Source organism: Salvelinus sp. IW2-2015, linkage group LG2 (assembly GCF_002910315.2).
Source record: "Salvelinus sp. IW2-2015 linkage group LG2, ASM291031v2, whole genome shotgun sequence".
NCBI classification, from domain to species: domain Eukaryota; kingdom Metazoa; phylum Chordata; class Actinopteri; order Salmoniformes; family Salmonidae; genus Salvelinus; species Salvelinus sp. IW2-2015.
Genome location: NC_036839.1, coordinates 2,250,914 through 2,278,800, shown reverse-complemented (window position 1 = coordinate 2,278,800; position 27,887 = coordinate 2,250,914). Strand labels below are relative to the sequence as shown.

The 27,887-nt window shown below is 41.3% G+C and overlaps 1 protein-coding gene across 22 annotated transcripts in view; it reads left to right on the top strand.

Annotated features, from left to right (window-relative positions):
• LOC111973092 (E3 ubiquitin-protein ligase MYCBP2) overlaps window positions 1–27,887 on the top strand; it is a 309,758-nt gene that overhangs the window by 134,143 nt on the left and 147,728 nt on the right. For all 22 annotated transcript variants that reach the window (XM_024000406.1, XM_024000384.1, XM_024000447.1 and 19 more), the window contains 4 exons: window positions 1,095–1,176; window positions 10,708–10,825; window positions 11,293–11,497; window positions 17,247–17,400. In XM_024000406.1, coding sequence (XP_023856174.1) covers window positions 1,095–1,176; window positions 10,708–10,825; window positions 11,293–11,497; window positions 17,247–17,400 — 559 coding nt within the window. The remainder of the gene's footprint in view (window positions 1–1,094; window positions 1,177–10,707; window positions 10,826–11,292; window positions 11,498–17,246; window positions 17,401–27,887) is intronic.

Genomic DNA, 27,887 nt, shown 5'->3' with positions numbered 1-27,887 from the left:
ATGAGAGCCAGTTTCATCACAACGCTTGATGGTTTTTGTGACTGCACTTGAAGAAAATTTTCCGTATTGACTGACCTTCATGTCTTAAAGTAATGATGGACTGTCGTTTCTCTTTGCTTATTTGAGCTGTTCTTACCATAATATGGACTTGGTCTTTTACCAAATAGGGCTATCTTTTGTATACCAAACCTACCTTGTCACAACACAACTGATTGGCCCAAACACATTAAGAAGGAAAGAAATTCCACAAATGAACTTTTAACAAGGCACACCTGTTAATTGAAATTCATTCCAAGTGACTACACTCATGAATTCCAAGAGTGTGCAAAGCTGTCATCAAGGCAATGGGTGTCTACTTTGAAGAATCTCAAATATATCAAAGATATTTTGATTTAACATTTTTTTGGTTACTACATGATTCCATGTGTTGTTTCATAGTTTTGATGTCTTCACTATTATTCTACAATGTAGAAAATAGTAAAAATAAAGAAAAACCCTTGAATGAGTAGGTGTGTCCAAACTTTTTACTGGTACTGTATATATATTTCCTGAGCTTTCTTATGTATCCTAGATATAGGACAAACACTTCAAAACGTTGTTTCTTTTTAATATAATATATATTTTGCCATTCATGAATGGTATTCTGTGCGTATCTCTGGGCTATATTATTAAATGCCAAATTCAATATGTTTTTTCATTTCTTTAGTACTTTTTGGGGATAGCTAAAGTGCTCCTAAAATATATGATCCAGTAAATTATCCATTGTATGACAGTCCTAAAACAATTACACGGCTTGGACATTTAAGAATTCAATATATTGTAGAGGATGTTATAAGATTTCAATCTGCTGGGACCTGCCCTGTATGGAAATGTGTTAATAGGGCCATTCTTTAGCAAGTAAGCGCTTAACAGTTCAATGACAACTACACATGTACAATTGAAATTCTGTGGATAATGTAAGACGGCAATACTCTCTAACATGACTGTATATAGGAAAATAACACACATGAACATGTGAAACGTGCACAACATATTCAGATAAGTAATGTGGTGGAATGTTATGAAATGTGTTTGTCTCTTGTTCTGTCCTGTAGTGGTGCTGATGGAGAATGGGGATGTCTATACGTTTGGCTACGGTCAGCATGGCCAGCTTGGACACGGAGACGTCAACTCAAGGTAACCACTGACATGCACGAATGCAAAAATGGTAAACAGTTGGACACGAAAAAACATAGTTCTAGATGTTCTGTTCAGACAATTAATCGGTTTTAACAGTGTAGGATGGATAGAAGGGTAGGTTGTCAGTGTTTTCCACAAGTACAAGTAAACCCGTGGGGTCTTGCCCCCCATGGTTAGACATATTTACCTTAGGAATGCTTTAACAAGTTTACCTCCCAGATTGGAAATATTTGTTGTGGTATACCCGCATGCTCACACCCCCATCCCTAGTGCTTGCATTATTGTTTGCCACATGGCTTTAAAATTGTACCAATTAGTTTTTCTCGTTTGCCCATGCTATTTCAATAATAAATCATTAGATTTTTCAATTGTTAATGATGGCGGATTGATTGATTTTCAAGATGAGTGAGAAGACAATTATCCAGCCCATTGGGTATTTCACTACAACGCCATATGCCATGTTTTGAAATCTGCAGACTGACAGGTTAAAAGTACGTTAACATTGTAATACATTGAAACAGCCAGCTTTCTAGCTCCGCCCATAACTTGGGGATTTTATAGCATTTCCAGAATGCATGGATTATTGAGTTAATGTTTGTTTTACACTTAAGGCATGACTCTTGCTGTTGTGCTGTAGAATTTTGGCTCCTATATAATACATTCTATACATTAGTTTATACTGGGTTAAGCGTACATTTTCGTTAATTGTACTTTCGTTAGTTATGCTCTAACATTCCCTCCATCTTGTGCCAACATCAGTTATTGTTAATTCTTGGTTCTAATAGTTTATATTTCTTTCGAAGAGCTTGTTAGTTGGATATGCTCTCCTTAAGTTTTTGTATTTCTTTATTTGGTAACACTTTACACCCAGCGTCCTAACACGTTATGACACTATTTACAGTGCATGTATTCAGACCCCTTCGCTTTTCCCACATTTTGTTACGTTAGCCTTATTCTAAAATGTATTTATTTAAAAAAAAAAACTCATCAAACTACACACAATACCCTGTGATGATAAAGTGAAAACATGTTTTTAGAATAAAAAATTTGTAAAATATAAAAAACCTGAAAGACCTTATTTACGTAAGTATTCAGACCCTTTGCTATGAAACTTGCAATTGAGCTCAGGTGCATCCTGTTTCCATTGATCATCCTTGAGATGTTTTTACAACTTGATTGGAGTCCACCTGTGTCAAATTCAATTGATTGGACATGATTTGGAAAGACATACACCTGTTTATATAAGGTCCCACAGTTGACGGTGCATTTCAGAGCAAAAACCAAGCCATGAGGTCGAAGTATTTGTCCGTAGAGCTCCGAGACAGGATTGTGTCCAGGCACAGATTTGGGGAAGGTGATCAAACAATATTTGCAGCATTGAAGGTCCCCATGAACACAGTGGCCTCCATCATTCTTAAAGGGAATAAGATTGGAACCACCAAGACTCTTCCTAGAGCTGGCCTCCAGGCGAAACTGAGCAATCGGGAGAGAAGTGCCTTGCTCAGGGAGGTGACCAAGAACCCGATGGTCACTCTGAAAGAGCTCCGTAGTTTCTTTGTGGAGATGGTAGAACCTTCCAGAAGGACAATTATCTCCGCAGCCTTCCACCAATCAGGCCTTTATGCTAGAGTGGCCAGACAGAAGCCACTCCTCAGTAAAAGGCAGATGACAGCCTGCTTGGAGTTTGCCAAAAGGCATCTAAAGGACTCTGATCATGAGAAACAAGATTCTCTGGTCTGATGAAACCAAGATTGAACTCTGGCCTGAATGCCAATCATCACGTCTGGAGAAAACCTGGCACCATCCCTACTGTAACATAATTATTCAGCCCCTTTGCTATGAGACTTGAAATTGAGCTCAGCTATATCCTGTTTCCATTGATCATCCTTGAAATGTTTCTACAACTTGATTGGAGTCTACCTGTTAATTTCAATTGATTGGACATGATTCGGAAAGGCACAGACCTGTCTATATACTGTACACAACATTGTCAAAAGTATGTTGAACATCTCATTCCAAAATCTAGCCTGAACCATGAAAAACAACCCCAGACCATTATTCCTCCTCCACCAAACTGTACAGTTGTCACGATGCATTGGGGAAGGCAGCATTCTCCTGGCATCCGCCAAACCCAGATTCATCCGTCGGACTGCCAGATGGTGAAGTGCGAATCATCATTCCAGAGAACGCGTTTCCACTGTTCGAGTCCAATGGCGGCGAGCTTTACACCACTGCCACCGACGCTTGGCATTGCGCATGGTGATCCATGGAATATGGTTGGGGCATTGCGGGATTGTGTGCAACTGCTCGGCCATGGTAACGCATTCCATGAAGCTTCTGCCGAAAAGTTATTTTGCTGAAGTTGCTTCCAGAGGCAGATTGGAACTCGGTAGTGAGTGTTGCAACCGAGGACATACTATTTTTTATGTGCATCAGCACTAGGCAGTCCCGTTCGGTGAGCTTGTGTGGCCTACCACTTCACAGCTGAGCCGTTGTTGCTCCTAGACACTTCCACTTAACAATAACAGCAGCATTAGATTGCACCGGAGGAGATGGCTGCCATTTTATGGGCACCTAACCCTGTGTTTTTTTGCGTTATTTGTTAGTTATTTTTCCCATAATGTGTCTGCCACCGTCTCTTAAGACTGAAAAGAGCTTCTGGATATCAGGACAGTGATTATTCTCCTCGTACTGGACAAAGATTTTTTTCTTTAACGAGGTGAATGCAAAGGGTTTACTTCTGACACCCGACAAGGACCAAATCCCTGTCATTTGCATGAATTCCAAGATGGCTTAGCAGTTCAGATGTCATTTCTGTTTCGTATTGTCGTGTCCTGTATATATATATATTTACTCCTTTCTTCGCATATCTTTTATATATTTTATTATCCAAGAACTCAACTACAAAAGCTTTCCTGCAAAAGCTTTCCTGCAACCCGCTTCACCAATTACAAAAAAGTATTATTTACCTCAAATCTGAAAATCCACCGTGGAAGCTAGCCAGGGGCTAATTCAGAAGCTAGCCAGAAAGCTAACCAGTAGCTATCCGATAGCTAGCCAGAAGCTAATCTGTAGCTGCCCAGATTAGCCGGTTTGCGTGGCTAGCGTTGGTGTTTCAGCTGCCCACGTTTTGTGGTCAATCAGCTATTCCTTTAGCTCGTAATCTACCGGCACTTTTGTGCAACCGACTCGGACCGGAGCATTCCGGGACTTTTTTTCTCTCAGTTTCCCCGGATTTCAGCCGCAGGCTCTGGACATTTGCAGCTAGCTAGCTGCAACCGTGTGACTATTGGCTTACGTCCGATCCCGGAGCAAACTCAAATCATTCCGGAGCTAGCCAGCTGAGGAGTTCCATCAGCCATTCCTGGGCTACAGTCACCCTATCCGGACCCGTTTTTTTTTTTTTTGTTGTTGCTGCAGATACGGAGCCCCACCGGCCTTCACGACTGACTGCCGACGTTATCTGCCCGAGGGAGTTATCCAACTGCACCTCCGTCCCGACGTTACCTGAACGCTCATCTGGGGCCCGCTAACCGTTAGCTGTCTTATCGGCTGCTATCTGAATAAGTATATCGGACAATTATTATTATTATTATTATTATTTATTTTTTTCTTGGGTCACTATATCTATTTTGCCAATTTGGATTGATCCCCTCTACACACGGAACCCCACTAACCTACGACGGAAACGCACGAGGTATCTACAAATAGACTTCCATCCTATGCTATCTTGCTACCGATAGCCATCTACCCGGCCAGCTGTCTGGATCGCCGTGACCCCAACCAACCTCACTGGACCCTTATTGATCACTCGATTAAGCATGCCTCTCCTTAATGTAAATATGCCTTGTCCATTGCTGTTCTGGTTAGTGTTTATTGGCTTATTTCACTGTAGAGCCTCTAGCCCTGCTCACTATACCATATCCAACCTCACAGTTCCACCACCCACATATGCGATGACATCACCTGGTTTCAATGATGTTTCTAGAGACAATATCTCTCTCATCATCACTCAATACCTAGGTTTACCTCCACTGTATTCACATCCTACCATACCTTTGTCTGTACATTATTCCTTTAAGCTATTTATCGCCCCCAGAAACTTCCTTTTACTCTCTGCTCTAGAAGTTCTAGACGACCAATTCTCATAGCTTTTAGCCGTACCTCTATCCTACTCCTCCTCTGTTCCTCTGGTGATGTGAGGTGAATCCAGGCCCTGCAGTACCTAGCTCCACTCCTATTCCCCAGGCGCTCTCTTTTGATGACTTCTGTACCGTAATAGCCTTGGCTTCTGCATGTTAACATTAGAAGCCTCCTCCCTAAGTTTGTTTTGTTCACTGCTTTAGCACACTCTGCCAACCCGGATGTTTTAGCCGTGTCTGAATCCTGGATTAGAAAGCCACCAAAAATTCTGAAATTTTCATCCCCAACTACAAGATTTTCAGACAAGATAGAATGGCCAAAGGGGGCGGTGTTGCAATCTATTGCAAAGATTGCCTGCAGAGTTCTGTTTTACTATCCAGGTCTGTTCCCAAACAATTTGAACTTCTACTTTTAAAATCTACCTCTCTAAAAACAAGTCTCTCACCGTTGCCGCTGCTATAGACCACCCTCTGCCCCCAGCTGTGCTCTGGCACTATATGTGAACTGATTGCCCCCCATCTATCTTCAGAGCTCGTGCTGCTAGGCAACCTAAATTTTAACATGCTTAAACCCCAGCCACCCTACAATCTAAGCTTGATGCCCTCAATCTCACACAAATTATCAATGAACCTACCAGGTACCACCCAATTCCGTAAACACGGGTACCCTCATAGATATCATCCTAACAAACTTGCCCTCCAAATACACCTCTGCTGTTTTCAACCAAGATCTCAGCGATCACTGCCTCATTGCCTGCATCCGTAATGGGTCAGCGGTCAAACGACCTCCACTCATCACTGTCAAACGCTCCCTGAAACACTTCAGCGAGCAGGCCTTTCTAATCGACCTGGCCGAGGTATCCTGGAAAGATATTGATCTCATCCCGTCAGTAGAGGATGCCTGGACATTTTTTTTAAATGCCTTCCTCACCATCTTGAATAAGCATGCCCCATTCAAGAAATTTAGAACCAGGAACGATATAGCCCTTGGTTCTCTCCTGACCTGACTGCCCTTAACCAACAGAAAAACATCCTATGGCGTTCTGCATTAGCATCGAACAGCCCCTGTGATATGCAACTTTTCAGGGAAGCTAGAAACCAGTATACACAGGCAGTTAGAAAAGCCAAGGCTAGCTTTTTCAAGCAGAAATTTGCTTCCTGCAACACAAATTCAAAAAAGTTCTGGGACACTGTAAAGTCCATGGAGAATAAGAACACCTCCTCCCAGCTTCCAACTGCTCTGAAGATAGGAAACTGTCCACACCGACAAATCCACTATAATTGAGAATTTCAATAAGCATTTTTCTACGGCTGGCCATGCTTTCCACCTGGCTACCCCTACCCCGGACAACAGCACTGCCCTCCCCTCTGCTACTCGCCAAGCCTTCCCCATTTCTCTTTCTCCCAAATACAGTCAGCTGATGTTCTAAAAGAGCTGCAAAATCTGGACCCTTACAAATCAGCCGGCTAGATAATCTGGACCCTTTCTTTCTAAAACTATCTGCTGAAATTGTTTGCCACCCCTATTACTAGCCTTTTCAACCTCTCTTTCGTGTCGTCTGAGATTCCCAAAGATTGGAAAGCAGCTGCGGTTATCCCCTCTTCAAAGGGGGGGACACTCTTGACCCTAACAGCTACAGACCTATATCTATCCTACCCTGCCTTTCTAAGGTCTTCGAAAGCCAAGTCAACAAACAGAATTACGCCCATTTCGAATCCCACCATACCTTCTCCGCTATGCAATCTGGTTTCAGAGCTGGTCATGGGGCACCTCAGCCACGCTCAAGGTCATAAACGATATCTTAAACCGCCATCGATAGGAAACAATACTGTGCAGCCGTATTCATTGACCTGGCCAAGGCTTTTGACTCTGTCAATCACCACATCCTCATCGGCAGACTCGACAGCCTTGGTTTCTCTAATGATTGCCTCGCCTGGTTCACCAACTACTTCTCTGATCGAGTTCAGTGTGTCAAATCGGAGGGTCTGTTGTCCGGGCCTCTGGCAGTCTCCATGGGGTGCCACAGGGTTCAATTCTTGGACCGACTCTCTTCTCTGTATACATCAATGATGTCGCTCTTGCTGCTGGTGATTCTCTGATCCACCTCTACGCAGACGACACTATTTTGTATACTTCTGGCCTTCTTTTGACACTGTGTGAACAACCCTCCAGCCGAGCTTCAATGCCATACAACTCTCCTTCCGTGGCCTCCAATTGCTCTTAAATACAAGTAAAACTAAATGCATGCTCTTCAACGATCGCTGCCTGCACCTGCCCGCCTGTCCAACATCACTACTTCTGGACGGCTCTGACTTAGAATATGTGGACAACTACCAAATACCTAGGTGTCTGGTTAGACTGTAAACTCTCCTTCCAGACTCACATCAAACACTCCAATCCAAAGTAATCTAGAATTGGCTTCCTATTCCGCAACAAAGCATCCTTCACTCATGCTGCCAAACATACCCTTGTAAAACTGACCATCCTACCAATCCTCGACTTCGGTGATGTCATTTACAAATAGCCTCCAAAACCCTACTCAATAAATTGGATGCAGTCTATCACAGTGCCATCCGTTTTGTCACCAAAGCCCCATATACTACCCACCACTGCGACCTGTACACTCTCGTTGGCTGGCCCTCGCTTCATACTCGTCGCCAAACCCACTGGTTCCAGGTCATCTACAAGACCCTGGCTAGGTAAAGTCCCCCTTATCTCAGCTTGCTGGTCACCATAGCACACCTACCTGTAGCACGCGCTCCAGCAGGTTTATCTCTCTGGTCACCCCCAAACCAATTCTTCCTTTGGCCGCCTCTCCTTCCAGTTCTCTGCTGCCAATGACTGGAACGAACTACAAAATCTCTGAAACTGGAAACACTTATCTCCTCACTAGCTTTAAGCACAGCTGTCAGAGCAGCTCATAGATTACTGCACCTGTACATAGCCCATCTATAATTTAGCCCAAACAACTACCTCTTTACCTACTGTATTATTTAATTTATTTTGCTCCTTTGCACCCCATTATTTCTGTCTCTACTTTTGCGCTTTCTTCCACTGCAAACCACCCATTCCAGTGTTTTTATTTTTTATTTTACTTGCTGTGTGTATTTACTTCGCCACCATGCGCCTTTTTATATTTTTATTTTTTTTATACCTATATTTGTTTGCCTTCGCCTCCCTTATCTCACCTCACTTGCTCACATTGTATATAGACTTATTTTTTTTCACTGTATCATTGACTATATGTTTGTTTTACTCCATGTGTAACTATGTGTTGTTGTATGTGTCGAACTGCTTTGCTTTATCTTGGCCAGGTCGCAATTGTAAATGAGAACGTGTTCTCAATTTGCCTACCTGGTTAAATAAAGGTTAAATAAAATAAAAATAAAAATAAATGAAGAAGAGACTGCGATATCGGGGACGTAGGTCGGGGTAGAGAATCTCATGATAAGCTGTTGACCACACTATTTACCCAAGAGAGTTTGAATCTATATTTTTCTTGGCTGTCTATTTACCACCACAAACCGATGCTGGCACTATGACCGCACTCAACGAGCTGTATAATGCCATAAGCAAACAAGAACAGTTTAGGCCTATCAACATTTTATGCTAAACGATCTGATCTGTTGCATAATCGTCATTGCTTTTTACGTTTTTGGGATGTATCCTAGGCCTACTGGTTGTATGAATTTGGGATCTATCGTCCCACCGTCTGTTTGGAATACGCTATTTCTTTCTTGCATATAACAAGCTGACCAATAGAATAGGTACACTTTTCTACTATGGGGGATAGTAGATCGACGTTGGCTAGTGATTTTGCTGTTCGTTACTCATCTTGTTGGCTGAGGAAAGCGCACTGCTCGTGCGCGTTCAACGAGCGTCTGCTTCTATTTGTGAAGTTTAAAGCGCTGCAAGTCCCGCCTCTCCCATCTCCTCATTGGTTTTTAGGAGCATATACCCACATGGGTGATTGAAAGATGAACTGAGTTCCACCCTCCAGTCCAGTTGGTGGTGATAATGAAACCTCAAAGTTGGTTGCCAACCGCCATATAAAGTCCGAAGAAGAACCTTGAAGGAGGAGATATTACTAGAAAAAAACTCGGTTTACCCTTTTATCTGTGACTTAATTGAGTAGAGGACCTTGTGCATTTCAGGTAAAATAACAGCCCAATGTTTATATCCCAGGACAAATTAGCTAGCAACAGCCAGCTAGCTAGCTAAATTGCCATAAATGTTTAATGCTTTTCGACCTGTCCCCAAATTATTGTAGTTGGTTGAGTTCTTTTTGTTATTTCAAGCTGTGTCCTGACCGTATCTGGTGTGGGTGGGCAAAATCAACATCAACGGTCACGCGCGCCCTGTCTAGTCAGCATGTTAGAGTAGGGCTATGCTATATCAGCCTACATTTCTTCTCCTTTGCACAAAAAAAAATCATTTTATTAACACATTTCATTCAATTCTACTACACTTTGACTGAAGACATTTGCTGAATATTTTTATTATTCGACAAAAATGACAGTGTAGCCTACTCTGCTGACACTGACAAACAGATAAATAAAAACAACGTTGTCTGATCCATATATTAGGCCTACGAAAAGGGGACACACAAATACAATATGATGTCCATCTAACCTGGAGGAGGAAATTATTGTCCAAAAACAAACAAAAGTGGCACTGACCCAAGACAGTGAATATGCACACTTACCGGGGATATGGCTGATGTTCTCCAGTGGTGCCAATAAGAAGGCTACTTTTCAATTAAGTTAAGAATTCCGATGACTAAAACACAGATTGGATTTTTTTGATTGCTTTCTCTTTACAGCAATTTGTTTTCCAAACTATATGCTGCGCACTCTGCCCAAAATGCAGGCCTTTCCGACTGCAGACTATGCCGTTTAAAACAATCAGCAGGTTTTATATTTTTATAAAACTTGTTTTAAAGCTAATAATCCTCTGTGGCCAAATCATGCTTTCTGGTATAGTAGCTTATTTTGAATGATTTGATTTATTTATGTATAGACAGGAGAAAGCTAATTAGGCTATATAATTTTGGCTAATTACTTTAGGGAAAGCTTAACTTCCACTAGCCTTATGGACACGCTGCCTATGTATTCTGACATCTTCAAATTGCTCATCTGATTTCGGTAAGAATGATGCACCCAATTGCATGTTCTGTTAAAATGAATATTAATCCTGCAGGTCAAACATGAGGACTGTTTTCTTCAGAAATGGTTGTTTCCTTGCCACGATACCTCAGAGTATCGCGATACTGGTATCATGACAACACTGGTCCCTTAATGTTTAACCTCAGTTTGTTGGGGGGGTCTAAAGGCTGTCCTTGAACCTGGATAATTAATTATTTACCCCCCCTCTGTCCCTTTGTAGGGGTTCTCCCACGCTGGTGCAGGCCCTCCCAGGTCCGAGTATCCAGGTGACAGCTGGTAGTAACCACACAGCTGTGCTCCTCATGGACGGACAGGTCTTCACCTTCGGCAGCTTCTCGGTATGCCACGCAGCTGTTCTGGTCTATGCCCCTATGGTTTCGAGTTTAGATGTCTTTTTTACACGGTCTTTTTTATACGATGTGATTTTTGTCACTTTTTTTTCTTGATGAACTAAAACCATTTAATTGTATCTAACCCCAACCATAATCCTTAATATTCCTTATTGACCTTATTGTAATGGTCACATCTTTGTTATTCCTCAGTGCAATGCTACTTTAAAACGCAATGCCATATTGTCTAAATCTATTATTTACTGAAGTCCATACACATTCTTATTGAATGCATAGAGATTAATATTGTGTCCATAGAATGGGGATACTGACTTCTCTTCTTTGTCTTGTTTGATCCTGGTTGTTTTACCTACTTTTGTTGAATGCAGTGATTTCTAAATCATTCTATATGAGATGACTGACACGACTAATTGACTTTTAGTGTAATTTCTAAAATGTTATACACCTCTCCACAGAAAGGGCAGCTGGGTCGTCCAATCCTGGATATGCCCTACTGGAACGCCAAGCCTTCCCCCATGCCCAACATTGGTGCCAAGTATGGCCGCAAGGCCACCTGGATCGGGGCCAGCGGCGACCAGACCTTCCTGAGGATCGACGAGGCCCTAATCAACTCGCATGTCCTTGCTACCTCCGAGATCTTTGCTAGCAAACACATCATTGGTAAGTAGCACACCCTCTGCTCACTCAGGTCCAAACCTGAACCTGAGATCAGGACTTGTATTCATAAAGTGTCTCAAATTAGTAATGCTGATCTAGAAGTTTGGCCTGCTAGATCTTAATTAGAAGATTACATGGACGGGGGGGGGACCTGATCCTGAATAGCACTGTTACTCGGAGACACTTTGTGAATACAGGCCCTGAGCCCATCTCAAACTTTCAAGCAAAACTCCCATTGACATAAAGATGTGATTCACATTCAAGTTAGGATTGGACCTTTACTCAAATGTCTTTATGTAGAAATGTCTTATTTTGTGTGAATATATTACACAAAATATATAGTATTTAGATTAAACAATGAACTACTATGCCATTTTAGATAGCCTTTCTTAAAAATGTGCCTCAACGAAAAACCGCATTAGCCTTTAAAGTGGAACTGACAGCATCTTAGCAACATGAAATCTTATTAAAATCTGTTCATATACACCCCCAGGAAGAATACTACACTTTTGACAAGCGAGCACTTACATATGTTCATTTTTACATTTTCATAAATTCTTAGTTTTTGGGAATGACTTATACTTAGGTATTTGAAGTTCTATAGCAATATAGAGTAGGAAAGGGGCCGTGCGTTTGGACAATTAATAGACACTGCAGTAATTAAAACCTAATAAAAACATCTGTCTCACCCAAGACCGGAGTCTACTCAGACAGGTGCGCCTTAGTCAATCAGTAGTCAATCAGTAGTGAACCATGGTCTGTAGTGACCGCTCTAGCACTGAGATGCAGTGACTTAGGCCGCTGCGCCACCCGGGAGCCCTCTTTCAGACACAAATGAGAGAACACCTCACTCTGACCATTTTACTCGCTGTAGCAGAGCTGGTTACATGTTATCTACATCGTTTGTGACGATTACTTTTTTTGTCTACGTTTACTGACACCTGTCATATCGAATGGGTGTTACGCGTTCGTAAATTCATCAGTTGTTCTGCGCTCTGCCACACTCAGATGAGAGTGCTCTGAAATCAGAGTAGATAGCCAGGTTGAATTTGCAAACGCAAGAGATGCAAACAGGATAACAGTCGTTCTTGCTAGCTAAATAAATGACACCTGCGTCTCTAGCTGTGTAATGCCACCGAAAACGATATGAGGGGAAAAAGTCAGTCTTTCACCCACTCCTCCAATGACATTACATGACATCGTCCTAGCAGCTAACTAACGTTAAGCTCCGTGCTTTTAGCTTGCTACTTAACAAAAATATTGGTCCCATGTTTCATGAGCTTAAATAAAAGATCCCAGCGCATTTCTCCTTTGCCAAGATAATCCATCCAGCTGACAGGTGTGGCATATCAAGAAGCTGATTAGACAGCATGATCATTACACAGGTGCACCTTGTGCTGGAGACAATAAGAGGGTCACTCTAAAATGTGCATTTTTGTCACACAACACAATGCCACAGATGTCTCACATTTTGAGAGAGTGTGCAATTGGCATGCTGACTGCAGGGATGTCCACCAGAGCTGTTGCCAGAGACTTGAATGTTCATTTCTCTACCATAAGCCGCCTCCAATGTCGTTTTAGAGAATTTGGCAGTACGTCCAACCAGCCTCACAACCTCAGACCACGTGTGACTACGCCAGCCTGCAGGATCGTCTAAGACCAGCCACCCGGACAGCTGATGAAACTGAGGAGTATTTCTTTGTTTTAAAGCCCCTTTGAAGGGAAAAACTCATTCTGATTGGCTGGGTCTGGCTCCCAATTGGGTGGGATTATGCCCTCCCAGGCCCACCCATGGCTGCGCCCCTGCCCAGTCATGTGAAATCCATAGATTAGGGGCTAATTCATTTTATTCAATTGACGGATTTGCTTATATGAATTGTAAATTGTTAAAATGCTTGCATGTTGCATTTGTTTTCAGTATAGATACACTAGCTTATTAGCCACGTTGTGAATGAATTGTTATCATTGCCCTCGCGAGTTTGATTTTGACATTCCCAGCCTTAGTTACATTCGCCATTTTTGTCTAAAATTTTGAGTCATTGAAACTGAAACAGTGCATCCCGAATGAAGGCCTCAAACAATGTTCCAGGGACTACCAAGAAATGTATTGGTGAATTATATTAATCATGCAGTGAACTGCCTCCATCTATTCTGCCAACAATGCCTCGTACGGCATGGAATGTTGAGTCAGGTAGAATTTATGTTTAAAAATCAAATCAGATCAAATTGTATTTGTCACATGTCTACAACAGGTGTAGACCTTACAGTGAAATCTTACTTACAAGCCCTTAACCAACAATGCAGTTTTAAGAATATCCCCCAAAAAGTTAGAGATAATAACAATAGCGGGGCTATATACAGGGGGTACCGGTACAGAGTCAATGTGTTAATGTGTGGGGGGCACCGGTGTTGAGGTAATTATGTACATGTACAGTTGAAGTCGGACGTTTTACATACACCTTAGCCAAATACATTTAATCTGTTTTTCACAGATTCCTGACATTTAATTCTAGAAAAGATTCCCTGTTTTAGGTCAGTTGGGATCACCACTTTATTTTAAGAATGTGAAATGTCAGTAATAATAGTAGAGAGAATTATTTATTTCAGCTTTTATTTCTTTCATCACATTCCCAGTGGGTCAGAAGTTTACATACACACAATTAGTATTTGGTAGCATTGCCTTTAAATTGTTTATCTTGGGTCAAATATTTCTGGTAGCATTCCACAAGCTTCCCACAATAAGTTGGGTGAATTTTGGCCCATTCCTCCTGACAGAGCTGGTGTAACTGAGTCAGGTTTGTAGGCCTCCTTGCTCGCACACGCTTTTTCAGTTCTGCCCACAAATTTTCGATAGGATTGAGGTCAGGGCTTTGTGATGGCCACTCACAATACCATGACTTTGTTGTCCTTAAGCCATTTTGCCACAACTTTGGAAGTATGCTTGGGGTCATTGTCCATTTGGAAGACCCATTAGCGACCAAGCTTTAACTTCCTGACTGATGTCTTGATGTTTTTAAATTTTCCTCCATCATGATGCCATCTATTTTGTGAAGTGCACCAGTCCCTCCTGCAGCAAATCACCCCCACAACATGACGCTGCCACCCCCGTGGGATTGGGTTGGGATGGTGTTCTTCGGCTTGTTCTTCGGCTTGCAAGCCTCCCCCTTTTTCCTCCAAACATAACGATGGACATTATGGCCAAACAGTTCTATTTTTGTTTCATCAGACCAGAGGACATTTCTCCAAAAAGTACGATCTTTTTCCCCATGTGCAGGTGCAAACCGTAGTCTGGCTGTTTTTATGGCAGTTTTGGAGTAGTGGCTTCTTCCTTGCTGAGCGGCCTTTCAGGTTATGTCGATATAGGACTCGTTTTACTGTGGATATAGATACTTGTGTACCTGTTTCCTGTAGCATCTTCACAAGGTCCTTTGCTGTTGTTCTGGGATTGATTTGCACTCTTCGCACCAAAGCACGTTTATCTCTAGGAGACAGAACGCGTTCTCCTTCCTGAGCGGTATGACGGCTGCGTGGTCCCATGGTGTTTATACTTGCGTACTATTGTTTGTACAGATGAACGTGGTACCTTCAGGCATTTGGAAATTGCTCCCAAGGATGAACCAGATTTGTGGAGGTCTAAAATTTCTTTTCTGAGGTCTTGACTGATTTATTTTAATTTTCTCATGATGTCAAGCAAAGAGGCACTGAGTTTGAAGGTATGCCTTCAAATACAGGTACACCTCCAATTGACTCAGGCTAATTGACATAATTTATCAGAAGCTTCTAAAGCCATTAAATAATTTTCTGGGATTTTCCAAGCTATTTAAAGGCACAGTCAACTTGGTGTATGTAAACTTGTGATACAGTGAAATAATGTCTGTCTGTAAACAATTGTTGGAAAAATTAATTGTCATGCACAAGGTAAATCTCCTAACCGACTTGCGCTCGCTCCACTTTCATTTTATCCGCTATTGAACATGGTTTATTCCGTCTTAAATTTTAGCAATTATTTACATTTTAAAATACCTAAAGTTGGATTAGGAATGTTGTTAGAAATGTTTGGACCAAGATTACAGTTAACTTATTAGATAATGTGGGCGAGTTGGAACTGGTGTTTTTCTGAATCAAACGCGCCAAATAAATGGACATTTTGTGGATATAACAACGGATTTATAGGAACAAAAGGACCATTTGTGATGTTTATGGGACATATTGGAGTGCCAAAAGAAGATCTTCAAAGGTAAGGCATGAATTATATAGTTATTCCAGAGTTTTGTGTCACGCCTAGCGGGTTGAAATATGATTGTCATGTGTTTGTTTGATGGGGTGCTGTCCTGAGATAATAGCATGGTTTGCTTAGCATGGTTCGCCGTAAAGCCTTTATGAAAGCTGACACGGTGGCTGGATTAACAAGAAGTTAAGCTGTATTTTGGTGTATTGCACTTGTGATTTTATGAAAGTTAAATATTTCTATTTTATTTTGAATTTCGCGCTCTGCAATTTCACCTGATGTTTTCGCTAGCGGAACCCCTAGCCGTAAAAGGTTCAAGAAATTTGTGAAGTGGTTGAAAACAAGTTTTAATGACTCCAACCTAAGTGTAAACTTCCGCCTTCAACTGTAGGTAGAGTTATTGACCCTGCATAGATAATAGAGTAGCAGCAGCGTAGAAGTGGGTGGGGTTGAGGCAATGCAAATGGTCTGTTTTGCCATTTGATTAGCTGTTCAGGAGTCTTATGGCTTGGGGGTAGAAGCTGTTTAGAAGCCTTTTGGACCTAGACGTGGCGCTCCGGTACCGCTTGCCGTGTGGTAGCAGAGAACAGTCTATGTCTACGGTGGTTGGAGTCTGACAATTTTTAGGGCCTTCCTCTGACACCTGGTATAGAGGTCCTGGATGGCAGGAAGCTTGGCCCCGGTGATGTACTGGGCCGCACGCACTACCCTCTGTAGTGCCTTGCGGTCAGAGGCCGAGCATTTGCCATACCCGGGAGTGATGCAACCCGTCAGGATGCTCTCGATGGTACAGCTGTAAAATATTTTTTGAGGATCTGAGGACCCATGCCAAATCTTTTGTCTCCTGAGGGGGAATAGGTTTTATTGTGTCCTCTTCACGACTGTCTTGGTGTGCTTGAACCATGTTAGTTTGGTGATGTGGACGCCAAGGAACTTGAAGCTCTCAACTTGCTCCTCTAGAGCCTCGTCAATGAGAAACCTCTTATGAAGTTGGTTTTGTAGCATCAACTGGGAATTGTATCTTTTTGACTGATATATATGATTCTGTTTCATAACTGCAAAGTAGCTAAAATGCTGTCAGTTCCACTTTAAAGTTGTTATTTCAATATTAAATCATTTCTGGGCAACAATTAAGTACCTTACAGTGATTGTTTTCAATTAACTTCTCAAAAAGTAACAATACATGCTTCATAGCGAAGGGCAATTTCTCAGGCGAAGATTTAGCTAGGACTGTCTGAGTGGGGAGGGGAAAACTGGCTCTTATCGGCAGAGAGGTTTAAATGCTCTTTCTTAATGGTCTATTAACTAATTTACCGCCTGCTGATGGTCACCAGGCATACAAAAACTCCATCCCACCAAAACAGGCACAAATTTCAGCCCATCTTTTCCAGCTGCTCTTACACTAAAAGGGCATTATCATTTCACCATTTTATTTCTAACCTCATAATGTATATAAAACACAGGTAAATCACGTTTTTGACTACACCGTGCCTTTAATTAACCTCTTCTCTGTGTCCGTACCAGGCTTAGTCCCCACCTCAGTGTCGGAGCCCCCACCCTTTAAATGCCTGCTGATCAACAAGCTGGATGGCAGCTGCCGCACCTTCAATGACTCAGAGCAGGAGGACCTGCAGGGCTTTGGCCTCTGTCTTGACCCCGTCTACGACGTCATCTGGAGGTCAGACTCATTCTCTTTCTCTTTATTTCAATTTTTATCTCTTTCTCTCTATCCCTCCCTATATCCCGTTCTTCTGAGTTTAGCTGTGTCTCATAGAAAATCCTTCTCTATAAATATGGTCCACTATTAATGTTTTCACACTAATGAGCAGAAACTGGTTACAGATCTGCCATAATTGTTGGAACCATGCTGGAAAGAACAATAGGGAAATAAAAAGCAGAGTCAGATTAGTACGGTTTGGGTCAGTCCTGTGGAGTGAATCTAGCATTGGTATGTGGGGAGTATGGTATCATTTCAGACTCACTCTCCCGGCATATTGTCCTTTTAAATGTGACAGACAGGAAACTCAAAACCCATAGTCATAACCGCAGTGGTTTTAACGGTGTTATTTTCTCTACCACTGTTAAGAGTACTGGTGGTACGGAGGGAGTATCAGAGTTAGTTTGTTTTCTTTGATTCAGTGTTGTAAGATATATTTTTATTGTCTAGATTGGAACGTTTAACACTCATAGAACTGGGCTGTAGGCTATATCGTATTTAACTTTATAAACCAGGTAGTTTGAATTCCAGCCATGTGCATATGAGACGATATACCACGGCTATGTTCTATTTCAAGTAGCTCTATGTGGTTCTTGATATGCCACGGCAAATGTGGAGAAAAGCAATAAGGCGTTATTAAACACATTAATTCCCCTTGGTTCTAAACTAGCGCTTGGTTTGCAACCGCGGGGTTTTGTTCAAACCTTGCTGTCTGCCTTTTCGACCTCTGCAACAAAGTTGCAATTTAAAAATTTAATCTCCCCTGTAGCCTACCATAGAGAGTAAAGAATGTCTTAACGAGGCAGCAGCTTCACTGAGCCAGCCAGGCGAATAATGCATCAGCATCATTATTATGAATATTTACAAATGTCAATTGAAAACCGCTAAAGCAAACCAAAATGCAGGTAGTGTGACTGATTGTGTTTGCGGTCGATGGCTAATAGCTAGCAATTGACAAGAATGTTAAGCCTGCATAGCAACCACTCTTTGATTGCATAGCAAAGTTGGAAAGAATACGAGAGGTCACCATGATGTCACAATAGCAAGCAAATTTAGTTCCAGGTGCTGAAAAATACATTCCTATGTTTTTTGGTTTTCATTGTCTTGAGATTGACACTAATCTACAGGATAGGGAGTTTATAATTATGTACAGTACCAGTCAAACGTTTGGACACACCTACTCATTCAAGGGTTTTTCTTTATTTGTACTATTTTCTACATTGTAGAATAATAATGAAGACATCACCTTTGAAATAACACATGTAATTTCTAAAAAAGTGTTAAACAAATCCAAATATATTTGAGATTATTCAAAGTAGCCACCCTTTGCCTTGTCCTGACTGCTTTGCACACTCTTGGCATTCTCTCAATCATGATGTAAGTCACCTGGAATGCATTTCAATTAACAGGTGTGCCTTGTTAAAAGTTAATTTGTGGAATTTCTTTCTTTCCTTAATGCTTTTGAGCCAATCAGTTGTGTTGTGACATGGTAGGGGTGGTATACAGAAGATAGCCCTATTTCGTAAAAGACCAAGTCCATATTATGGCAGCTCAAATAAGCGAAGAGAAACGACAGTCCATCATTACTTTAAGACATGAAGGTCAGTCAAGAAATGTGAAAGTTTCTTCAAGTGCAGTTGCAAAAACCATCCAGCGCTATGATGAAACTGGCTCTCATGAGGACCCCCACAGGAATGGAAGACCCAGAGTTATCTCTGCTGTTACTGTTACTAGCCTCAGAAATTGCTTCCCAAATAGATGCTTCACAGAGTTCAAGCAACAGACACATCTCAACATCAACTGTTCAGAGGACACTGTGTGAATCAGGACTTCAAGGTTGAATTGCTGCAAAGAAACCACTACTAAAGGACACCAGAAATAAGAAGATATTTTTGGTTCCAACCGCCGTGTCTTTGTGAGAAGCAGAATAGGTGAACAGCTGATCTCCACGTGTGTGATTCCCACCGTGAAGAATGGAGGAGGAGTTGTGATGGTGTGGGGGTGCTTTGCTGCTGACACTGTCAGTGATTTATTTAAAATTCAAGGCACACTTAACCAGCATGGCTACCTCAGCATTCTGCATCCATGCGCCATCCCACCTGGTTTGAGCTTATTGGGACTATCATTTGTTTTTCAACAGGACAATGACCCAACACACCTCCAGGCTGTGTAAGGGCTATTTGACGAAGAAGTAGAGTGATGGAGTGCTGCATCAGATGACCTGGTTTGGGATGAGTTGGACTGCAGAGTGAAGGAAAAGCAGCCAACAATTGCTCAGCAAACTCCTTCAAGTTTGTTGGATAAGCATTCCTGGTGAAGCTGGTTGAGAGAATGCCAAGAGTGTGCAAAGCTGTCAAGGCAAATGGTGGCTACTTTGAAGAATTTGAAATATAAATTATATTTTGATTTGCTGAACACTTTTTTATTACAACATGATTCCATATGTGTTGTTTTATAGTTTTGATGTCTTCACTATTCTACAATTTAGAAAATGGTAAAAAAATAAAGAAAAGGCCCTTGAATGAGTTGGTGTGTCCAAACTTTTGACTGGTACTGTGTAAGTTACAACAAAGCCCATTTTCAGTAATATAAGATGTTCCATGTGTTATTTTGCTTATGATTAGCTGCTGTGTGTGACTGTTTGAAAGGTTTGCAATCGCGCCAGTTGACATTAAGTTGTCTACAGTCATGGCTAACGGGCAAGGAAACTGATGGCTCGAGAAATCAAACAAAGAGATTTGACCACAATTCACCATACTCCATATTCCCAATGTCGAAGTTGCTTATGACTGTGATTAACACGAATATCGACAGCCTATACCCATTATTTGTGCAGATAACGCTAGGTGGGGTGCTACCTGTCTCACCTTATTTTAGTCTCTTGATCGTCTAAAATATCATAAAATCCTCTGCAACTCTGTTGATAAGCATACATTTATGATTAACTTCTCTGCTTCACGTTAACCCCCTAAGGTCGATGTCTGCGCCCCTGGTGAAATAAAATGAGCATAATTGTAAAATAATCCCCATAAAAATCTGTCAGTTTAAGCTGGAGATATGTTTGCATTGGTTGCGTCTCAATCCACCGCATCCGCAACACTTCCGCATCTGCGGTGAAAGGTGACAGCTAGAGCGGTGTTTGTCAGAATATAAGACATCTCGGTCTTCTCACAAAATCGTTGGTTTGGGCTACACACTAATATGACCCGTCTGTGTAAAGGCGAGACTCTCACGAACACTTACATGTTGGTTTTGCTCTAGGATGCCCACAGGCCGCACAAGACTTGTCGGAATGTTTCCCTGTACCATTTGAAATAATGTATGGAAGTATATGAACTGTTTAGTTACAAAAATAAGAGGATATATATATGTTTTAACTATGTTTCCTGATCTTTCTTATCTCTCAGATATAGGATAGACTTCAGAACAAATTTCCTTTCGATTTTTTGGGGGGGACTATCCATTGTTCCATGTGGTGAATCTGTTGTTCCATGTGTATGTATGGGCTAATAGTGGTAATATATATTTTTTAAGGGGTCTTAAAATTCTAAATCAAATATGAAAATTATCCTTAGTATGACTTCTTAAAACAATTCCATATACACGACATGACTAAAAGTATGTGGACACCTCGTCGAACATCTCATTCCAAAATCATGGGCATTATTATGGAGTTGGTCCCCCATTTGCTGCTATAACAGCCTCCACTCTTCTGGGAAGGCTTTCCACTAGATCTTTGAACATTGCTGCGGGGACTTGCTTCCATTCAGTCACAAGCATTAGTGAGGTTGGGCACTGATGTTTGGCAATGATGTTTGGCAAATGGACCTGGCTCGAAGCTGGCGTTCCAATTCATCCCAAAGGTGAAACAGGAAAGCGCCTTCCCTAAACTCTTGACACAAAGTTAGAAGCACAGAATCGTATTTTTAGAACACAAGGCCCGCACTTGAAAAATTTGCATTTATCGACACTGAACAAAAATATAAACGCAACAGGCGACAGTTTCAAAGATTTTACTGAGTTACAGTTCATATGTGACCCCTTTCAGGAAACTAGGTGTATGTCGCAAGTCACGACTTCACAGGAGAGCTGTTTGAAAGTTAAATAAATGTTTTATTTTGATCAAAATGTGTTTTTTGGCAGAAATGCCTTTTCAAACATGTGAACTTTCATGTACCTTAATATCAAACTTGTATGCCATAAATGGTAAAATGGTTAAATTACGAGCCTAGATGGTTTAGCCACAGAAAAAGGGAGCAACCTTCCGCTAGCCATGATTGGCTGAAATAATGAGTGGGTTGGACATACCGAGAGATGAGTTGAGATTGGTCTACCGTATAGCACGAGTCTGTTTATTGGAGCTGGTCAATATGTTTAGGTTATCGTGTCGAACATGGCTTTACATTTTTTTTTTTTATAGAAGGCCAGCATCCCGGAATCACCTCTTCATTGTTGACATTGAGACTGGTGTTTTGCGGGTGCTATTCAATGAAGCTGCCAGTTGAGGACTTGTGAGGCATCTGTTTCTCAAACTTGACACTAATGTATTTGTCCTCTTGCTCAGTTGTGCAACGGGGCCTCCCACTCTTTCTATTTTGGTTATAGCCAGTTTGTGCTGTTCTGTGAAGGGAGTAGTACACAGCATTGTACGAGATCTTCAGTTTCTTGGCAATTTCTCGCATGGAATAGCCTTCATTTCTCAGAACAAGAATAGACTGACGAGTTTCAGAAGAAAGGTCTTTGTTTCTAGCCATTTTGAGCCTGTAGTCGAACCCACAAATGTTGATGCTCCAGATACTCAACTAGTCTAAAGAAGGACAGTTTTATTGCTTCTTTAATCAGGACAACAGTTTTCAGCTGTGCTAACATAATTGCAAAATGGTTTTCTAATGATCAATTAGCCTTTTAAAATTATAAACTTGGATTAGCTAACACAACTTGTCATTGGAACACCGGAATGATGGTTTCTGTTCATGGGCCTGTGTACGCCTATGTAGATATTCAATTAAAAATCGTCCGTTTCCAGCTACAATAGTCATTTACAACATTAACAATGTCTGATCAATTTGATGTTATTTCAATGGGGAAAAAATGCTTTTCTGTCAAAAACAAGGACATTTCTAAGTGACCCCGAACTTTTGAACGGTAGTGTACATTTAAGGGCCAGCTGTGCTGCCCTGTTCTGAGCCAAGTGTAATTTTCCGAGATCCCTCTTTGTGGCATCTGACCACACGACTGAACAGTAGGCCAGGTGCGACAAAACTAGAGCCTGTAAGACCTGCCTTCTTGATGGTTGTTAAAAAGCACTTTATTGTGGATAGACTTCTCCCCATCTTAGCTACTGTTGTATCAACATGTTTTGACCATTAGTCACATCAACTTGCTCAATTTCCACATGATATGTTACGAGATTTAGTTATATTTAACACTAACTTAATCCTTGCCACCCACTCTGAAACTAACTTCAGCTCTTTGTGTTGCTGTGATTTCACTCACTGTAGTAGCTGACGTGTATAATGTTGAGTCATCCGCATACATAGACACACTGGTTTTACTCAAAGCCAGTGGCATGTCATTGGTAAAGATTGAAAAATGTAAGGCTGCTGCCCTGGGAAATTCCTTACGTTAGAGAGGCTTCCATTAAAGAACACCCCCTGTGTTCTGTTAGACAGGTAACTCTTTATTCACAATATAGCAGGGGGTGTAAGGCCAAAACACATGTTTTTCCCTTAGCAGACTATGATCGATAATGTCAAAAGCCACACTGAAGTCTATCAATACAGCCCAACAATCGTTTTATCAATTTCTCCCTCACAAATGACTCTTAGTAAACTTGATGACTGAAGTGTTTAGCTTGATGAATGTTCATCCTTATAAGCTTGCAATAAGTCTCTTTTCAATTTGTTTACTGTAAAATAGCATTGTCTCTCATCAAACACAGTTTCCCCCAAAAGTTTACTAAGAGTTGGTAAAAGGCTGATTGTTCAGCTATTTGAGCCAGTAATGGGGGCTTTACTTTTCTTGGGGAGCAAAATTAATTTTTCTACCCTCTAGGCCTGAGGGCACAAACTTTTTAGTAGGCTTAGATTGAATACAGTGGCAAGAAAAAGTATGTGAACCCATTGGAAATACCTGGATTTCTGCATAAATTGGTCATCACATTTCTGCAGAAATCCAGGTAATTTCAAAGGGTTCACACACTTTTTCTTGCCACTGTATATGGAAAATAGCAGTGGCAATATTGTCCGCTGTTATCCAATTTTCCATCCAAGTTGTGAGACCCCAGTGGTTTGTCATTGTGATAGACAACAATATTTCTTTCACTTATTCCACGTTCACTTTACGGAATTCAAAATTACAATGCTTGTCTTTCATAATTTGATCAGTTATACATGGATGGGTAGTGTCACCATTTGTTGCTAGTATGTCATGCCTAACTTTGCTAATCTTGCCTAAAAATGATTGAAGTAGTTGGCAATATCAGTGAGTTTTGTGATCAATGAGCTTTCTGATGCAATGAATGAAGTTTGCCTTTTTGCCCTAGATTTATTTTTTCATAGTGTATTTTCTTCTCATTCAGTTTAGTCACATAATTTCTCAATTTAAAGTACGATGACAATCGTTTGTGCAGCGAGACTTACACGGAACCCAAACCGGCTGCGCGCGTGCGCCATCGTGCGCTATCGTGCATAAATGTATTTTGCCCCCACCAAACGCAATCACGACACGCAGGTTAAAATATCAAAACAAATTCTGAACCAATGACATTAATTTGGGGACAGGTCGAAAAGCATTAAACATGTATGGCAATTTAGCTAGTTAGCTTGCACTTGCTAGCTAACGTTAATTTGTCCTATTTAGCTAGCTTGCAAATAAATGTGTCCTGGGATATAAACATTGTTGTTATTTTACCTGAAATGCACAAGGACCTCTACTCCGACAATTAATCCATACATAAAACGGCCAACCGAATCGTTTCTAGTCATCTCTCCTCCTTCCAGGCTTATATGGTGATCGCATCTAAACTTTCATTATATTACCACGACAACCGGCAACAAAGTTCGTCTTTCAATCACCCACGTAGGTATATATATAGTTTAATTCTTCCCAAAGGGTCGTTACAGCTGTAATTCAGACAAAAAAAAATGTCACACAAACACTGATATTTAACCCTTTCTCCTAGGCCGAGTCTCGTCCTCCACAACTGAACATCCAATGCATCTCTGTTGCTAGACAGAACTTTAGAGATATCTGTTCTTCCTCACTAAATCTAACCAGACCTCTACCCCAAAGTGCTCACTCCTCCCCACCTCAAGGCTGTCATGGTTATTGATACAAAACTGTGTCTCTTCTCCTCCCAGAGTATCCCTGATGGCTAACAATAACATATCCTGACAATGTAAATGTTATACATTTACCCTCTCTCCCTCAGTAACATATCCTGACATAATATAAACATTATACATTACCCTCTCTCCTTTAGTGAAATTGTTAGTTTCCAAGATCTCCACCCAACACATTCCAAAGCCATCTCTTTCCACAGAAAACCATTAACTTCTGACATAAAACCCAGTCTCTTTCACTCCTTATCTTCTATGCTTCTGATCTACCATGTATTTAATATCTCAATGTTCAAAGTTTAGCCCGAATCCAACAATACCTTTTGTGATGTCCCCGCAATGTTCTCACCAGACTGTTCCCACAACGTAATGAAACAGTCTGGGAACCTTTTAACTTCTCTGGGATATGTGGGACGCTAGCATCCCACCTAACCAACAACCAGTTAAATTGCAGGGCGCCAAATTCAAAACAGCATAAATCTCATAATTAAAATTCCTCAAACATACAAGTATTATACACCATTTTAAAGATAAACCTCTCCTTAATCCAACCACAGTGTCTGATTTCAAAAAGGCTTTACGGCGAAAGCACACCTTGCGATTATGTTAGGTCAGCGCCAAGTCACAGAAAAACATACAGCCATTCTCCAAAGGAGAGGTGTCACAAAACTCAAATAGCGTTATAAATATTCACTTACCTTTGATGATCTTCATCGGAATGCACTCCCAGTTCCGCAATAAATGTTTGTTTTGTTCGATGAAGTCCATAATTTATGTCCAAATACCTCCTTTTTGTTCGCGCGTTTAGTTAAAAAATCTAAATTCAAGAATTAAAAAGAAATCCATTACAGTTCGTAGAAACATGTCATAGAATCAATCTTTAGGATGTTTTTAACAAATCTTCAATAATGTTTCACCTGGAGAATTCCTTTGTCTTCAGAAACGAAAAGGAACGCAGCTACCTCTCACGGGGGCGCGCCTGAGTGAGCTCGTGGCACTCTGCCAGACCCCTGACTCAATCAGCTCTCATTCTCTCATCCTTCACAGTAGAAGCCTGAAACAAGGTTCTAAAGACTGTTGACATCTAGTGGAAGCCTTAGGAAGTGCAATATGACCCCATACACACTGTATATTGGATAGGCAAACCTACAAACCTCAGATTTCCCACTTCCTGGTTTGATTTTTTCTCAGGTTTTTGCCTGTCATATGAGTTCTGTTATACGCACAGACATCATTCAAACAGTTTTAGAAACTTCAGAGTGTTTTCTATCCAAATCGACTAATAATATGCATATCTTAGCTTCTGGGCCTGAGTAGCACGCAGTTTACTCTAGGCACCTGATTCATCCAAGCTACTCAATACTGCCCCCAGCCATAAGAAGTTAAACAAATCAAAATATACTATATTTTATATTTGAGATTGTTCAAATAGCCACCCTTTGCCTTGATGACAGCTTTGCACACTCTTGGCATTCTCTCAACCAGCTTCACCTGGAACGCTTTTCCAACAGTTATCTTCTCTGGGATATGTGCGACGCTAGCGTCCCAACTGGCCAACATCCAGTGAAAATGCAGAGCGCCAAATTCAAATAAATTACTATAAAAATTCAACTTTCATGAAATCACACATTCAATATTCCAAATTAAAGCTACACTTGTTGTGAATCAGCCAACGTGTCAGATTTCAAAAAAGCTTTACGGCGAAAGCGAACAATGCTATTATCTGAGGATAGCAAACACAGACCATCATATTTCAACCCTCCAGGCGCGACACAAAACGCAGAAATAAATGGTTTGTGTGGTTTGTCCTCGGGGTTTCGCCGATGACAAATGGTCCTCGGCGAAATGGTCACGGTCACCATCACGGACATGTTATGGTCACGGACATGATTCAAACTGTTTTAGAAACTTCAGAGTGTTTTCTATCCAAATCTACTAACAATATGCATATCTTAGCTTCTGGGCATGAGTAGCAGGCAGTTTAATTTGGGCACGCTTTTCATCCAAAATTCTGAATGCTGCCCACTATCCAAGAGAAGATAAGGAGTTCCCTCATGTTGAGCACTTGTTTGCACTTGCTGTCTGACTAATCCCAAACCATCTCAATTTGGTTGAGGTCGAGGGATTGTGGAGACCAGGTCATCTGATGCAGTACACCCTCATTCTCTTTCTTGGTAAAATAGCCCTTACACAGCCTAGAGGTGTGTTGGGTTATTGTCCTGTTGAAAAACAAATGATAGTCCCACTAAGCACAAACCAGATGGGATGGCATATCGCTGCAGAATGCTGTGGTATCCATGCTGGTTAAGTGTGCCTTGAATTGTAAATAAATCAGACAGTGTCACCAGCAAAGCACCCCCACACCATAACAACTCCTCTTCCTTGTAATCCGGTGGGAAATACACAGGCGGAGATCATCCGTTCACCCACACTGCGTCTCACAAAGACACGGCGGTTGGAACCAAAAATCTCAAATTTGGACTCCAGACCAAAGGACAAACTTCCACCGGTCTAATGTCAATTGCTCGTGTTTCTTGGTCCAAGCAAGTCTTCTTATTATTGGTGTCCTTTAGTAGTGGTTCCTTTCAAGCAATTCGACTATGAACGTCTGATTCACACAGTCTCCTCTGAACAGTTGATGTTGAGATGTGTCTGTTACTCTGAAGCATTCATTTGGGCTGCAATTTCTGAGGCTGGTAATTCTAATGAACTTATCCTCTGCAGCAGAAGTAACTTTGGGTCTTTCATTCCTGTGGCGGTCCTCATTGTCACAACACAACTGATTGGCTCAAAAGTATTATGAAGGAAAGAAATTCCACAAATTAACTTTTAAGGAGGCACACCTGTTAATTGAAATGCATTCCAGGTCATTACCTCATGAAGCTGGTTGAGAGATTGCCAATAGTGTGCAAAGCTGTAATAAGGCAAACACTTTTTTAGTTACTATATTATTTCATAGTTTTGATGTCTTCACTATTATTCTGCAATGTAGAAAATTGTAAAAAATTAAGAAAAACCCTGGAATGAGGTGTGTCCAAACCTTTGACTGGTACTGTATACTCCAAACGGTGCCTGAGGAAGGCATGCAGCATCATCAAGGACCCCACA